Source organism: Dipodomys spectabilis, unplaced genomic scaffold, assembly GCF_019054845.1.
Source record: "Dipodomys spectabilis isolate Male_0828 unplaced genomic scaffold, ASM1905484v1 ptg000157l, whole genome shotgun sequence".
Classification (NCBI taxonomy): domain Eukaryota; kingdom Metazoa; phylum Chordata; class Mammalia; order Rodentia; family Heteromyidae; genus Dipodomys; species Dipodomys spectabilis.
In genome coordinates this window covers 14,456,632-14,473,936 of record NW_024870834.1, presented here as the reverse complement: position 1 = coordinate 14,473,936, position 17,305 = coordinate 14,456,632, and the positions used below count along the sequence as shown (strand labels likewise).

The 17,305-nt window shown below is 34.3% G+C and overlaps 1 protein-coding gene across 2 annotated transcripts in view; it reads right to left on the bottom strand.

The window, feature by feature from the left end:
* Positions 1 to 17,305, bottom strand: part of Cep128 (centrosomal protein 128) — a 303,824-nt gene that overhangs the window by 222,337 nt on the left and 64,182 nt on the right. For both annotated transcript variants that reach the window (XM_042692797.1, XM_042692798.1), the window contains 4 exons: positions 11,341 to 11,427; positions 7,947 to 8,021; positions 6,233 to 6,353; positions 4,700 to 4,851 (listed from right to left, as the gene is read on the bottom strand). In XM_042692797.1, coding sequence (XP_042548731.1) covers positions 4,700 to 4,851; positions 6,233 to 6,353; positions 7,947 to 8,021; positions 11,341 to 11,427 — 435 coding nt within the window. The remainder of the gene's footprint in view (positions 1 to 4,699; positions 4,852 to 6,232; positions 6,354 to 7,946; positions 8,022 to 11,340; positions 11,428 to 17,305) is intronic.

Below are 17,305 nucleotides of genomic sequence, written 5' to 3'. Positions count from 1 at the left end.
CCACTAGAGTCACAGCTTCACTTCTAGCTTTTTGGTGGTTAGTTGGAGATAAAAGAGTCTCACAAACTTTCCTCCCCAGGCTGGCTTCAAACCATGATCCTCAGATATCAGCCTCTTGAGTAGTTAGGATTACAGGTACGGGCAACCAGCACCTAGCTTATTGTTAATGAATGAACTGAGAAGTAAAACTTCTAAGTAACATACTTGCAAACAAAATTCAAAAATATATTAAAAGGAAATCATAAAGTGTAACAAAATTGTTTCATTACAGACATGCAATTATGATTCCATATATACAAATGAATAAATGTACTACTATAGTATATAAACAGAATAAAGGGAAAAAACACAGGATCATCTCAATAGATGCAAAAACAGCTTGTAATTAAGGTCAACATCACCTCAGAGTAAAAGCCAAGAAATAAAATAAAATAAATAAAGCCAAGAACAAACTAGTAATAGAAAGAATGTACCCTCAACATAATAAAAACCTTATACTTAGCATGAAAACAATATACTTAATGTGAAAGAACTGAACTGAATCAATTCCCCCTAAAGTAAGGAGCGAGAATATACTATTTACTCTCTCTGCTCTTATTTAATGCAATGCTTGAATTCTTAGCGACAGTAATAAGGTAAGGGAAAGAAATAGCATACAAATAGGAAGGGAAGAAGTAGTCAAATATTCCTATTTGCATATAATATTATCCTATACTTAAAACACCCTAAAGACTTTATGAAAGTACTCTAAGATATAAAAGAACATATTGGCCAAGTAGCAAAATATGAAATCGATATACAAAAATCTATTTATTTTCATGTCATTTTTTTCCCAAAAGATAGTAATAAACAGACAGACTAAGATAAATCAGGAAAATAATCCCACTCACAATAGCAATAAAAAGATTAAATACTTAAAAATAAACCTAATCTCCTGGAAATGAAAGATCTCAATGATAAAAAGCATAAGATCTTTAGGAAATTAAAGATCACCAAAAGATGAAAATACCTCCAGTTTTCATGGATTAGCAAAATTAATATTCAGATAATGGCTATATTGCCAAAAACAATCTACTGACGCAATACAATCTCCACAGTAATAGAAAAAGTCCTCTTTAAATTCTTATGGAAGTACAAAAGACTCAAAATAGCTAAAGCAACCCAGAGGAAAATAAGCTATGATGAAGGTATCAGAATACCCAACTTCAAGCTACGGTACATACTCAAAGTAGATAAAACAGCATAGTAATACAATAAAATACAGATACAATAAGCAAGAACAGGAGATTCAAAATAACCCCATACAACCACAGACATCTGATTTTCTACAAAGGCCCCAAATACATAGTAGAAAAGAGTCACTTCAACAAATGATAGTGGGTAAACTAGATATCCACATGTAGAAAAGCCTTACTACTGACCTTGTACAAAAATTAATTGAAAATGTGATCTTTGAAAATGAAACTCTGAGACTTAAAGAACTAAGCCTAGGAAAAACCTTTGAAGATAAAGCTATACAATAATACCTCTCTGAATTAGACTCCAATTCTCAGGAAATAAGAATTGACAAATAGGATTGCATTAAATTAAAAAGTCTAGAAAACAAAGAACCCAACTACCAGAACTAAAGATAACTTATGGAATAGGAAAACATGTTTACCAGACATACCTTGGATAAAAATTAGTATACAAAATATATGAAGAGCTCCAAATATCAAACACCAAAAGAACAAACATCAAATTAATAAACTGACAAAATAAGAATTAAACAGTTCTCAAAAGAAGTACAAATAGCTAATAAATACATGCAAAAAATTCAATAACCTCATTCAAAAAGAAAAGGAAAATCAAAACAATTCCTTCCTGTCAGAACTTCTATCATCTGAAAAGCAAGCAAAAACTAATTCTGGCAAGATATTAGGAGGAAAAGGAAACCTCATACATTGTTGATTACATAAATTATGGTGGCCACTATAGAAATCAATATACAAGTTCCTCAAAAACTAAAAGTAGGACTATCATATGATCTTAATATACCACCCTGGGCATACAATGGAGATAACCTGCGCACCCATGTACATTCATAACAGCACTGTTCACAATAGTTATAAAACTAGCCCAGATGCCCATTAACCAGTAAATGGATAAAGAAAACATGGAATATAAACACAATGGTGTATTATTCAATCATAAAGAAAAATAAAATTATGTCATTTTTAGGAAAGTGAATGAAATGAGAAATCACTATTTTAAGCAAAAAAAAAAAAAGCCAGAGTTTCAAAGGCCTTGAAAATGAATTGCAAGATAATAATTATGGCCAGGGTGGTTCTGATCAAGATGCACTATATACATAAATGAACATGTTAAAAGGAAACTCCCTGATACAACTAATTGATGTTCAAAGGGCCCCCAATACAGTATGATCAATAAATAGAACATACACGAAGGCTCAATAGCAATGTGTATATAGGATCATATAAAATAATATTTTATGAAAGGAACTCCAAGAAATAGGAACAAGAGATATTGTTGTTGCTGTTTTTGTTGTCCCTTACTTTTGTTTTGTTAGTTTATTTGCCTTTGGAAGGGTTAGTGGGTACAAAGAAATGGTGGAACAAAGGGCGACAAATGCAGCAGTGGTATTCACTAGATAATATATGAAAAATGAACTCTACAACTTTTGGGTGGGATGGGAGAGAAAAATGGAGAAAGAGGGATGACAGTGTTCAAAAAGAAATGTGATGTATTCTTTACCTGACTTACATAACTGTAACCCCTCTAAACATCACCTCTACAATAAAAATAAGATATAATAAAGAAATAAGACATAATCAAAAAATAAATAAATAAAACTAGTAATATCAACAGTCACTGTGAAAAGAGTGGAGGATTTCCTCGTTCCTTTGTAAGGAATTTGTCCTTAGAAGTAAAATAATATCAGAGAACTTCCTGAATCTGATTTTAAATACCATGAAATCAACTGGGTTTTCATTCCTTGTGATGTTGCCATCCCATAGAATGGTACTTGTAGTAATCAATAATACTAGATATGTAGGAAAGGAAAAAAAATTCTCTCTTCAATTGCTCTGCAAACCAAACCCTATGCAACCAATCCAATTCAATCTAAGAAAACAGAACCTTTTCCTCTAACCTGTGTGAAAAGAGCTATTAAAGACTATTAAGTTAGGACACAGAAAGCCAGGTCCTTGAATGACAGCACTATTAAGCTACTAGAAACCATTCCTAAATGCCCATGTATTTGAATTTTTTTTTCCATTTTGTATCACAAGTGGTAAATAAGAGAAACCATGAAAAAGACAAAAAGGAGAGAACAAGAGAGGAGGTAGCAACATGTGGTTAAGAAGAACTAGCAAAGAAATCTTTCTGCCTTCAACATATATTAGAATTTTTTTAAATAATAACTTCAACAAAATAATCATCTTTTAACACTTTTATCAGAACCAAACTAGCAACAATGAAGCAAACTAAAATCCTTAGTTACCATTGCTCTGAGACTATTTCTGATAAATTTTATTAAACATATTAAAGGCTTTATAAAAGGTATGTGAATATTTCATTATCTTTATAATCTGAATTTTAAACCATATTTAAAATACATTTTCCATTGATGTGTCAAAAAGATGAAAGAGAAATTCAGACTGGAGTAATATTAAATATTTCCTTCGGGTTACAAAAAGTTAGGTGCTTTCAACACCAATTTTCTACCTTTCATTATAATTATAAAAATTCTTCAAATGCAGCAACTTATTACAATTACAGCACAACTGCGCTAATAAAAGCAGATACAGAGGAGAACTGATACATATCTATTTCCAAATGTGTCATCTATATTTGATCTAATTTGCATAATTGGAATTGGAATTAAGCCATTTCCTTTTATGAGGTACTCTCCTTTGATTTTTAATATATTCTGATAATTACCTCATCTACACTAGATAAAAGGCAAGCAGGAAATGGTAGCTGCCTAGTTACACTTCATTCATGGTTTCAACATATTCATGAGCACTATACAACTCGAGTTCATGAAGAACAACTAGAGATCTGAAAATCTGCTTTCTACCACAGCACCTGCCAGTTTCACTCCCAAAATCTGAGATAACGTATTGTTAGCTCAGAGAAGATCTCTACTGTCTTCAGGAAGGACTCAATTGCTACTAGAACAAAAATAGTTTCAAGTTTAAAAGATGTCATATATTTCACTATGAAATGCTGAAGAACATTAACCCAGATCCTGGGTTTTGGGATCACCAAAGGAAAGAAACATTAAACCACAGGACAGTCTATACATAGTAAATTAGACATTAACAAAGAAATGCAATATGTATCCCTAAACCTTCACTCACAAAAAAATGTATCTTTTTTCCTTTTGTTGTTTTTCTCTTTTCTTTGGTGACAGTACTTGGGCTTGAACTTGGGAACTGGCTTTTTCGCTCTAGGCTGGCACTCTACCACTTTTAGCTATTTGCTGGTTAACAGGAGAAAAGAGTCTCACAGACTTTCTTGCCTGGACTGGCTTTGAATCTTGATACTCAAATCCCAGCCTTCTGAGTAGTCAGAATTAGAGGCATGATCCACTGACACCCAGAAAATAATACATCTCTACATTAATATTTCATTAGAGCAATTCTACCAAATATAATTAAGTCTTTTAAATATTGCTTTAAAACAGCCAAGTCACCTCTATTTGTGCTGCCAAATTTGCTTTCTCCTTGTCTTTTCGCTCTATGCATCGCTTCACCTCCTCCAACTCAGATGCCATTGAATTGAAGTTCAGGTGTGCTCTCAGATCTGACATCTGCTTCTCCAGATCCTGTTTTTCTCTCTCTATCCCTTAAGAGAAAACAGTGTAAAGCTCAATGAATATGTTCTATTTTACATTCACAAGAAAAAGAGCTTTCAAATGGTACTAAACCTTAATGTCTTAATATTCTTGATAGCATAATCCACTTATGATAGATGTGCAAAAAAACATTTATCTCACATAGTTTTCAAATATATATATATATACATATATATACCTAATATATTGTCTCTATATATATATTATATAGCGAGACTATATATATATATGTATATATATATATATACACATATATACATACTAATATATATATGTATATATATATATAGTATTTTGGTACTATAGTTTTAAGTGCTAATTTTCAGTGCAATTTACTTGAAGAAAATACTATACATTTTGTTCATTAAGTATATAGCTTCTATATCTAGCTGCAGTTATTGAAGCTTACAATAAAATGCTTTGTTACAATATAAACAAAAATAATATTGCTAAATTTGATTGACAAGAGCTACTAGTTTACTAATCTTGCTAATTATATAAAGTATTAAATGAAAGTATAACACTGAATAATTTAAATTAATTTAGCATTTAACACAACATGAAATATTTGTGCTTCAATGAGGCACAAGGCACTAATGTTATTAAAATACAAAGATAGATAAAAAAGAGAGGCCTGGGAAGGTGGCTCAGTGGTAGAGTGCTTGCCTTGCATGCCAGAGGTCCTGGGTTCGATTCCTCAGCACCACATAAGCAAAAAGAAAAAAGCCAGAAGTGGCACTGTGGCTCAAGTGGTAGAGTGCTAGCCTTGAGCTGAAGAGCTCAGGGACAGCACTCAGGCCCAGAGTTCAGGCCCCACGACCGGACCCAAAAAAAAAAAGAGAGAGCCAGGTGCTGGTGGCTCTGTAATCCCAGCTACTCAGGAGGCTGAGATCTGAGGATCATGGTTCAAAGCAAGCCACTGTGGTAAGGTCAAGAAACTCTTATCTCTAATTAACTACCAGAAAACTGAAAGTAAAGCTACAGCTCAAAATAGTAGAGTACTAGTCTCGAACAAAAGGAGCTCAAGGACAGCACTCAGGCCTTGAGCTCAAGCCCCATAACCAATAAAAAAAAGAGCTTCAAGGATTTTTCAGTCCAAGAATATAGACAAAATATGTAAATAAAATAGTCCTTTAATTTAAAATGTCAGCAACTTGAATATGTGCTATCAATTCAAAACTACTGCTTCCAGTAATATCCAGAAAAGAATGGAATGAAGAAAATACTGTCAAATCAAATTTATATATCAATCATAAAATACACCTCAAATTCAAAAATAGAAAAGCTCAGAATTTAATGCAAACAAGGTAAACATTAAAGAAACCAATTTTAGGAATGGAAAATACCCATATTTATAAAGCAGAATAATACCTCTTCTAAACCTCCAGTCATCTTGATCATCCTGAAGGCTTAAACGCTGCTTGGAAATCTGATGTTGTAAACCCTTCTGGTCACCTTCTGCTTTTGTGAGCTGTGTACGTAGTTCTTCTACCTAAATGCATTCAAACTTTTATCCATTTTCAAAAACAGAAATTAAATTGAACCTAAAAATTATTATAAATTATTTCCCTAGGAGAGAAAAGTTTGCTTCTGCTAAGCTACTGTAAACACAAGTTGAAACCAAGTTAATCTCCATGCTATGTATACCAAGCATAGCAGGATGTCCTTGCTCACTTGTCCATTCCACAAAGAATGTCTTTTCCTTTTATGTGTCCATTGTGGGGAAAAAAAAATGTGTCCACTTGTTGATGGTAGGCAACCACTGTACTACTTACCTATATTTCCAACCTAAGAAATTTTAGAAATGTACTATTTTGATGTCAGTCCAGTCCATTACTATCAACCAAAATCACCAGTTGTGTACTATGTGCTGCTAGATTTCCATTTTTCATTGATTTGCTTTCATGTAACATGATCCATTGATGCAAATGATCATGATGGAGCACATTATGATATCAAAATAAGGCCCCAAATAAATAGTCTTATTGAGCAAACTGAAATCCCGAAGGCAGGAACTAATTTGATTCATCACTATATTCCTACAAAGAAACTAGCAAATTGCCTAGCATATAACAGGTACATCTCCCAAAGACCATAAACGTTAGCAGTGGCAAAAAGAATCTACTAAGTAACAATGACAACCTGAATAAAGAAACCTCTTGCTTCAAACACTGAAACCAGAGATTACAAATCAACGTTTTTGTTTTAATTAAAATGGGACTGAATACCAACTGAAAAAGGAAATCCTGAATTTTGCCAACATTAATTCTGTGTGCCCAATGGCTGCAGAATGAAGTCAATAAACATTTTAAAGGTTTTGGAAAGCAGGTGCTGTTGTGTATATTCAGCACCAATTGTCAAAATGTAAAACTTCTCAACACCGATGAAGTCTGACATCTTTGCCTACAGAGCGTATTATCTATGTAAGTTATGTAATGTACATCTCAAAACAGAAGATGGCACAAACAATTGTGCTTTGTATTAAGCACAGGCAGAATGCAGTTAGAAAATCATGCACCCTTATCCAATGTATGTAAGATGGCTATTTAAAGTTATTGAACTTTTAATATCAGAAACACCCAGCTCCCATTATAGGCTAATGGACTGAAAATGTTATGCTTAAAAATTCAGCCTTATCTTTGTTTAAAAAGGTCCAAGTAACATCTTGGAAACCCAAATAAAAGACAATGGTGTATTCAAAATAAACTTGAACATGTGAAGATCTGTTTAATGTATTTTCTTTTCTCCTTTATTCTCCAAAGCCTCCTTGAATAAAATTAAGCTCCTGGGAAAATTTTATCTCACACATCCAGTCTTACTTCTACTCTGTTCACACTAAGAGAGATAAGTAGAAAGCAGAGCAGCAATCAGCAAGAAACATTGTCACAGCAGGAACTGGGCTGGGTTTTTTTTTTTTTTTTTGTACTAGCCTTTTCTGAATCTTCATATTTTGCTTATGTGTGCTAACATACATTCCTTAGGAAAAATTTCTAGAGCTGGATTTTCCTTTCATAAAGACTTTAAGAGAAGAGCTTGAATCATGATTTACTGCAAAAAGAGATTGTCATATCTTGCATAGACTTACCTGATGCAAAAGTATTTCTCTGCTGCCTTCTGATTGATTCAATAGCCTGCGAGATAGCTCCAATTCCTGTTCCAGCTAGAATTTCAACAAAAGATAAAAGCATATGTCCAATGGGGCAGAAAATAACTTAAATTTGTGCCCCAATGGACCAATTATGTCCAATGGAGTCCAATTTAAAAAGAAAACAGCAGAAATTTTTAGGAGAATTTTGCAGCTACTAGGAAAAGATAAATATCTTCCTATAAGCATATATGAATAGAACTATTAAAATAATGTTGATTACATAGTATAAAGTAAACCAGATCAGGCCTCATAGCCATCTGGGATCTAGTTACTTCCATCTCCATGGTGACTTTATTTAACTCTCTTCTCCTGGGGCCTAAATTCGACTCTAAAATAGGATTTTATATAAGACAGTCTCATGAGAAGCTTTGCAATTCTAAGTCTAAAATTTAATCTAAATTGTATTGCAAATTTTTCTTTAAACTGTAATAGATAACATCAAATTTATTAAATCAGTATAAAAACTTCAGGGACCTACTGATTCATGTAATTGATTATTTCTCATATTCTTTAATATTTATATGATATTCCTAAAACTTTTTAATTTCTAAATTCAAATAAAAAACTGAAATTTTCATTAATAATACCAACATCAGATAAATATCCATGGAAAATGTGGTCATTTAGTATATTCTAAATATGTCTACTGTATTTCAACCTGAAAAATACAGTAAGATAAAACAAAGCCTAAGAAAAATTGAGCACTTCTAGGCTGTGCACCAGTGGCTCCACACCTATAATCCTAGCTATTCAGGAAGGTAAGATCTGAAGAGTATGGTTCAAAGCCAGTCTAGAGTGCTAGCCTTGAACATGGAGGCTCAGAGACAATACCCAGGTCCTGAGTTCAAACCCTAGGACTGGCAAAAAAAAAAAAAAAGGCATTTCTATATGCTATCTTGGTTTGTATTCTGTAGCTATAAAGTTTTTCTATAACATAACGTTTTTGTATTTTTTAAGATATTCTGAAGCACCAAGATTCATAATAACTATTATCATTTTATTTGATCAAACATTATCCTTAGAAACTGTCTCTGTGAGCCAGGTGCTGAGAGCTAACACATGTCCTCCTAGCTAATCAGGAGGCTGAGCTCTGGAGGATGGAGATATGAACAGAGCAGAAATGCCTTTTGAGGCTCCATTTCCAAGTAACCAGCAAAATGAAGACTAGAAGCATAGCACAAGTGATAGAGCAACAGTGTTAAGCAAGAAAGATTAGAAAGACCCTGAATTTAAGCTCTAGTAAAAACACAAAGAAAGGAAGGAAGGAAGGAAGGAAGGAAGGAAGGAAGGAAGGAAGGAAGGAAGGAAGGAAGGAAGGAAGGAAGGAAGGAAGGAAGGAAGGAAGGAAGGAAGGAAGGAAGGAAAAAAGGAAAGAAGGAAAAAAGGAAAGAAGGAAAGAAAGAAAAAATAGAGAGAAAAGAAAACATCTGCCTTTGTGGTAAATATGCCTGTTGAGGATGTGTGCCTTGAGGTGATGAAGGGTCCTACACCCTAAGTGTATCAGTGGTAACAGGATTCTACACCTGAGATTTTAAAAAAGGATTAAACTATACAGGTACACTGATGGCATGTAAGGTGAGGGTGGTAAAATCTGTAAAATCCTGTGAATTACACCAATGCCAATTCCCAATTTTCATATTGAGTGAAAATTATGCAAAATATTACCACTGAAGGAAGCTGGTTTTGTTTGGAAATATTCTATGAATCTACAATTATTTCAAAATAAAATTTTTTTTGGTCAATCATGGGGCTTGAACCATGGGCTGGGGCGCTATCCCTCAGCTCTTCAGCTCAAGGTGAGCGCTCTACCACTTGAGCCACAGCGCCACTTCTGGTTTTCTAGTGGTTTATTGGAGCTAAGAGCCCCATGGACTTTCCTGTCCAGGCTGGCTTTGAACCGTGATCCTCAGATCTCAGCCTCCTGAGGAGCTAGGATTGCAGGTGTAAGCCACCGGCACCCGGCTCAAAATAGATTTTAATCCAGTTATATTATTTCCATTTAAAATTATAACTATGGATCATAAAACAAATGCTATCTTGAATAAAAAGCTGAGCACTATTGGTTCACACTCGGAATCCTAGGGGTCACTTATATAACTGAAATTGGGAGACTCATAGTTAAAGACAGCCTGGGAACATACATGAGACCCTTTATCAACCAAAAACTGGGTTCAGTTGTGCATGCCTTAGACCAAACTACAAAAGGTTGAGATGACAAAGATTACATTCCAGGCCCAGGCAGAAAAGTTCAAAAGAACTCTTTACAGCCCATAGCTGGGCTCAGGAACTCCTCCTGCCTGTCATCCTAGCAGGAAACGTAAAATAGTGGGATCACTGACTGGGGTAAGCCTGGGCAAAAAGCAAAATCCTATCTCAAAAACAATGAGTGCAACAAAGGGCCAGAGGAATAGAATACCTGTCTAGTAAGACACCGAGATCAAACTTCAGTGTTACCCCTCAAACAAGTAATAATAATAATAATAACAATATGTACTATCATCAAATTCACGCAAAATATTGTCCAATCTATTCTTTAGTTCTATGTAGAAATAAAGGCGGAAGAAATCACACTTTATCAAAACAGCTTAGAGGCCTATACTGGTCATAATTATAATGTAATATTACCAGTCTCAACTCCAGAACACAAACTTGAGGTCATAACATAGCTTGCTTTCTGTAAAGGCAGTATAAAAACACTATTCAAGTTTGTATGTGGAGAAGACAAAAAGCTATCGTTGGCAATAATAGGTAGAAAAAAATGATATGCAGGAAAGAACAGCAGTGCAGTTTTACCCTGTCATTTGGTATCTTGTGCTCCTATTTAGATCTACTCATTTGCAAACTGAGTTGTTTGGCTGATGAACTGCCTTCTAAGGCTAACATGCTGGACTCTACATGTCCACAGACATAAATATATGATAAAGATCCTAATATATAGTGACAAGAAAGATGTTTTCTGAACAAGGTGACTACCTATATTTCTCTTTTGCAAATAAAATGAATAAACCCAAAATACAATCTTCAAACAGTTAAGTCTTTCCTAACTTATAACAAAGTCCTTTAAATGTTCTCCAAGAAGGAATGCCAAAGTTTAATTCATCTCTCAAAACAGAGTGCCCTCGGATGACAAGGTAGCAAACAATCTGTGTATGTTCCAAGAGGAAGCAGTAAAGGGTACCAGAGCCATCAAAGCAGCCATCAAGCAGCTCCACACGGAAGCATATAAAGATTTCACTAAGTTCTAATAAATGATCTGAGGGACACTTTTCAAGGTACCCAGCAACCATCACTGGGCCTGAACTACATAATTTCTTGAAAGACAGGGTCTTACTTGACTCTTCTCAGTTTCAGTTTGCTGTAGCTTATTTTTCATTATTCCCTCAGTTTCCTCTGCTTTAGCTTCTTGTTTCTTCAATGCCTAGGATGGAAGATATAGAAAGATGTATTATCCCAGAAGAATTATAGAACTAAAGTTGCTATGAAGGCTTATAAGAAAAAAGGTCTGAGAAGAATACCATTAAGGAGTAGCAAAAGCTACAAATAAATTACAACTTGCTCATTCTCTGAAGCACATAGAACACTCCAGTGGGTTCAAATATGAACAACACAATGCCTTTTGCTTCCTAACCATATTCCACTTAGTGTCATTTTTTCCTCATCTTTAGGTAACAGTTGTCTTGGAAATAAACCAAGTTTACTGCACATACTGAAATAATAGTATTGAAGAACTGTATTTAAGCCAATATTTATTCTTTATTAAGAACTGTACAGGGGGGGAGGGGAGAGGCTGGGAAAGGAGGTGAAGGGTAAACAAAGGAGGAGGCTGCAATGCTTGGTAAGAAATGTATGCATTATCCTGCCCATGTAATTGTAACCCCTCTGTACAGTATGTTCTCAAATAAAATAAAATAAAATTTAAAAAAAAAAAAAGAACTGTACAATCTGTGCAACTCCTTAAATTTAACATCCAATGAGGTTTGCAAATTCTGTAAATATACTGTCCACAACAAAGACATATGCATATAGTCTTATCATTGTATAGGTGACATTTAACCACATAACCTAACTAGCTATTCCCACTACACTTCATCTGGAGAAAAGAAATTCTTCTTTCTACAGATTCGTCTTTGTAATACAAAGGAAAGGAACTTTTTAAGACAATACAACTTTTCAACAGTGAATCATATTTCTCTGGGCTTATTTATATGTTAAAATTAATATTAAGAAAGAAAATAATATTAGATGTAAATGTTCATATTATCTATAAGGTATTCCATTTGTTTAATAATTTTTGAGAATTTTAACCCTTAGACTTAGCAAGATAGATAGATAGATAGATAGATAGATAGATAGATAGATAGATAGATAGATAGATAGATAGATAGATCTGTCTGGGCAGACAGACAGATATGTAAATACCAAACTAGTTGAGAAAAGCCAAACTGTCTGCCCAGACCTTTTCCAACAAGTACTATAGGAAAGCAAAATACATTCAAACCTGATTTCATATAAGTATACCAAATCACATCAATTTTCACTAAGTTACACATTCAATGCGTTATCTCCTAAATCTATTCACTGTCTGTCAGGCACTTTGCTGGAACTGCCAATACATGCACATAAAAAATAAATATGGACCCCTTACCTATAAAATTAGCTCCCTCGGTAATGACTCTTACTCCTCACTAGTAAAATAGCAATTAAGTAGGAAGCCAGACAAGTATCTTCAAAATAAATAATTGGATAAGCATAATATTATAACACTTTGATAGTGTTTAATATGTCCAGCCATTCTTCTTCTGACACATACTAAATAAAGACATTATGCATGCTAAATGCATATGGTATTAGGCTTGTTTTATCAAAGAGCATATTGGACACAGGGGGTAAATAGGAACAGAAGCGTTCAGCTGCCTTCCTCTGTGTGTCTGTGTTATATAAATTTTTATTGTAAAAATACTGTACAGAGGAGTTTACAGTTACATGAGTACGGTAATGAGTACATTTCCTATTGAGCATTGTTACCACCTCCCTTTGTTTTTCCCCTACCAACCTTTCCCTCCCCACCTCCCCAACTCCTCCCTTCCCACACCCCTCTCCAATATGTAAAGGTTGTTTTCAGCATAGTGTCCTGAACATCTTATCGTCACAATAGGCCAACCTGCATCTTCATTTAAGCTTTCCACAATATCCCTTCCTCTCCCCAAATTACAGAAATGTATATACAAGATGCAGAACACCAGAATCAAATACAGTGAAAACAGGAGTTATACCATGGGGGAAGAACTTACAAAAGAAACAAAATAATCACACAGTGCATTATAAGTATATTAAAAACAATAGCAAGAAAGAAAAAAACCACTTGTGTCTCTGTCTTGGGGTACATTTCCCTTAACATCATCTTTTATGGTCATATGTACATAGCCTTTGGCCTAGAAACACAACAAATCAAATAAAGGTTGGACAAATGGGATTACATGAAACTGCAGAGCTTCTGCATGGCAAAGGACATAGCTAGCAAGATCAATAGAAAGCCCATGGATTGGGAGAAGATCTTCACTAGCAATACAATGGACAAGGGTCTCATCTAAAATATACTTAGAACTAAAAAAAATTAAATCCCCCAACAACAAATCCTCAAAGAAACAACTGCCCGATTAATAAGTGGGCTAAAGACTTAAAGAGAGACTTCTCTGAAGAGGAAATAAGAATGGCCAATAGACACATGAAGAAATGCTCAACTTCTCTAGTCATAAAAGAAATGCAAATCAAGACAACATTAAGATTTCACTTCACACCAGTTAGAACGGCTATAATCAAGAATTGTATTAACAACAGATGCTGGAGGGGATGTGGACAGAAGGGAACCTTACTGCATTGTTGGTGGGAGTGTAAACTTAAACTTGTTCAAGCACTTTGGAAAGTAGTATGGAGGATCCCCAAAAGATTCCACATAGAGCTGCCCTATGACTCAGCAATCCCACTTTTGGGCATTTACCCAAATGATCACAAATGATGTCATACCAAAGCTACCATGTTTATCACAGCATTATTCACCATAGCTAAGATATGGAACCAACCCAGATGCCCCTCAGAATCAAGAAAATGTGGTATATGTATCTATACAATGGAATTCTATGCCTCCATCAGAAAGAATGACACTGCCTCATTTGTTAGGAAATGGAAAAACTTGGAAAAAATTATGTTAAGTGAAGTAAGCCAGGACCAAAGAAACATAGGTCCCATGGTTTCCCTTGTTTGCAATGACTAGTTGCCTACCTCTTAATCATTGCATGGCACTACCTATGCAGCCAACCTTGAAGGTAGTAGTAACAGCAAAATACTTGTAAAATACATGCATTCATACCTGGTATATAAACATATGAAATAAGAGTCAACTATTATTACTGAATTATTAATAGTAATATATCTAATTCAAACCATCTTCCAGGTAGTTAATTTAAGCTATTTTAAAAGCCGATATTTACTCTTTATTTTAGGTCAAGTCCAATTTGCAATATTTAATTCTGTATGCATAATGTATTTAGTTTTGGCTAATGGGAGATGATTTTAATGTTTTCTTGAACAAAATCCTAGAAACTAGAAATTGCTGTTGGCATCATTGTTTATCTCTGATTATTCAGTCTCTTCCTCAGCAGTGTTTGTATATTTTTAAGAAAGTATTTAGCACCATATGCTATTGAATATATACGAATATTCCATTATAATCTCTAATAGACAACTTGGCTTTGCCTTGGCCAGCTATGTCATTTATGTAAGTATCAGGCTTTTCAGATTTCTCTCATTGTTCTTTATTACAATATTCTCTCAAGCATCCAAGTTTCATTTCTTGAAAAATTATTAATAACATTGCTATGATGTGCAAAATAGTTATTTCTTTGTTACAGTATAAAAAATAATAACCTCTTCCTGATGCAGATGTTACCATTTTAATCCTTGACAGTCAAAAACTTCCTCATTATGGGTTTTGTATGTGTGCACGCACACATGCATGCACCAGTACTGCAACTTGAACTCAAGGCCTGAGCACTGTCCCTTGCCCTTTTTTTTTTTTTTTTTGTCGGTCATGGGGCTTGAACTCTGGGCTTGGGCACTGTCCCTCAGCTCTTCAGCTCAAGACGAGTGCGCTATCGCTTGAGCTACAGCACCACTTCCGGTTTTCTAGTGGTTTATTGGAGATAAGAGACTCACAGACGTTCTTGCCCAGGCTGGTTTTGAACCGCGATCCTCAGATCTCAGCCTCCTGAATAGCTAGGATTACCGGCGTAAGCCACCAGCACCTGGCTCCCTTGCCTTTTTCTACACTGAAGTCTACTACCTGAGCCAAGCTCCACTTCCAGCTTTTTCATAGTTAATTGGAGGAAAGTCTCATTGACTTTCTTGCCCAGGCTGGCTTCAAACTTGTAGCCTCAGATTTTAGTGCTTATCTAAGTAGCTAAGATTATAGGTATGAGCTACTAGTATCTGGTTCTCAGTGGATTTTAAATGAGTTCCTGTTGAAATAATGTAAAGTTTGTAGATGAGTTGTAAAGATAGCTCAGAATTCCCAAATATATTTCAAAAACTATTCTCTAAAATTATCATCCAACATAACCATGGTACATTTACCTTGTAAGTCATTTACACTGGCACAAAACTATTTGCCCAGCTACATACAGACTATATTCAAATGTCACTTGTTTTCCTCCTAATGTCCTTTTGTTCAATATTCAATTCAAGGTATGACTCTGCATTAATTGAATTCTTTCTCTAGTCTCTTCTAGTTTATAAAACTTTCTTTGATTCCCTTACTTTTCATTTTCTTAAACATTTTCTTCCATACTGGTCTGGTTATATTATAGAATGTTCCTCAACTTGGATTTACTTGATTCTTCTCACTATTAAACAGAGCTTGGGTTGACTGGGGCGGGGAGACAGTGGGACAGGACACTGCACCATTCTACAGGGTAAATATGATTCATGACTGCTGATGTTAACTTGAACTCTTGACTAAGATAAGATGATATCTACCAAGTTTTTTTCCTATGAGAAATTAGTATTTTTCTTTTCTATATTCTATTTGCTAGAAGAGAGTCACTAACCCCAGCCCACATTCAAGGGAAGAATGAATAATTCCCCTTTCTGAGAAAGAGTATAAAAAAAGTGTTAACTGTATTGGTAGATACAATAAGACTATACAAGTATAAGACTTCCCTCACCAATTTTAGCCTAGGACCAGACCCAGATCACTATAGCAACTACTTGGTCTCAGTCTTTCTGTCTGAGCTCTGCAGAGTAATCTCTTTCTATCCCAGATGTTGATTTTGAACCATTTAACTCATAACCATATATAACAATGCAACTTCCCCTACCTTGTAAAGAAAGGGCATAAAGGGCAACATGAAAAATAATTATCTTCATTCTCACACAAACAGACATTTATTACAATCTTCTTTTGTCATAATTAGTATAAATACTAACTATGGCATTTGGAGTTAGAGGAATAAAAATCAATAAGCTGAACTTTAATCAAATTAAGTTTTCTAATTTATAAATGAAACATTATCTAAACCTAACTCTTCTGAAAGTCACTGGTTATTTTTTTTTTTAAAAGTCCTAATTTCATATGTGGTTTAATAAAAGAACTTTTGATTCTCTGGAATATACAGAAATATACTAAATAGTGTTGTAATACTCTTTTCTTCCTCACCTCTACACCTGATCAGTCATTGACAATATTACTTTTCTAAAATAATATGCTTTTCTGTTGCACCTCTATTTACTGGTGACATTTTCTTTAATATTCTTCTTTCTTTTTTATTTCTCTGTTTTCTAAGGGTATGTAAGTCTTAGAAATGGTCATGAGAAACTTAAATTCCATCATTCTCAATAAAAGGAATAAAAGTGAGGCATTAAACAGTAATCCAGATCAAATAACTACACTTCTACATCATCAAAAAATACCATTAAGTTGGAACATCATCTCTTCCTTCTAAACACCAAGAGTCAGTAAACAAGTAAACACAGGTGCAGTATTCTAGCCCAGAATATTGAACCAAATTTTCTACATTATCTAATTCAAAATGAAAGACAGGATAATCAAACTCTTACAACCTATTAAGTGTATACTGAAGCACTTTAAACTTCAGAGAACAGATAATACTCAAAGAGAAGCATTTTGAAAAATAACTGAATTGAAATTACAAGCCATTTCTTTAAACCTTAATAACAAACTTTAACTCGCTTAGTACCCTTTTTAGAGGTATAAGCCTGCAGTAGATTTCTTTCCATTTGAC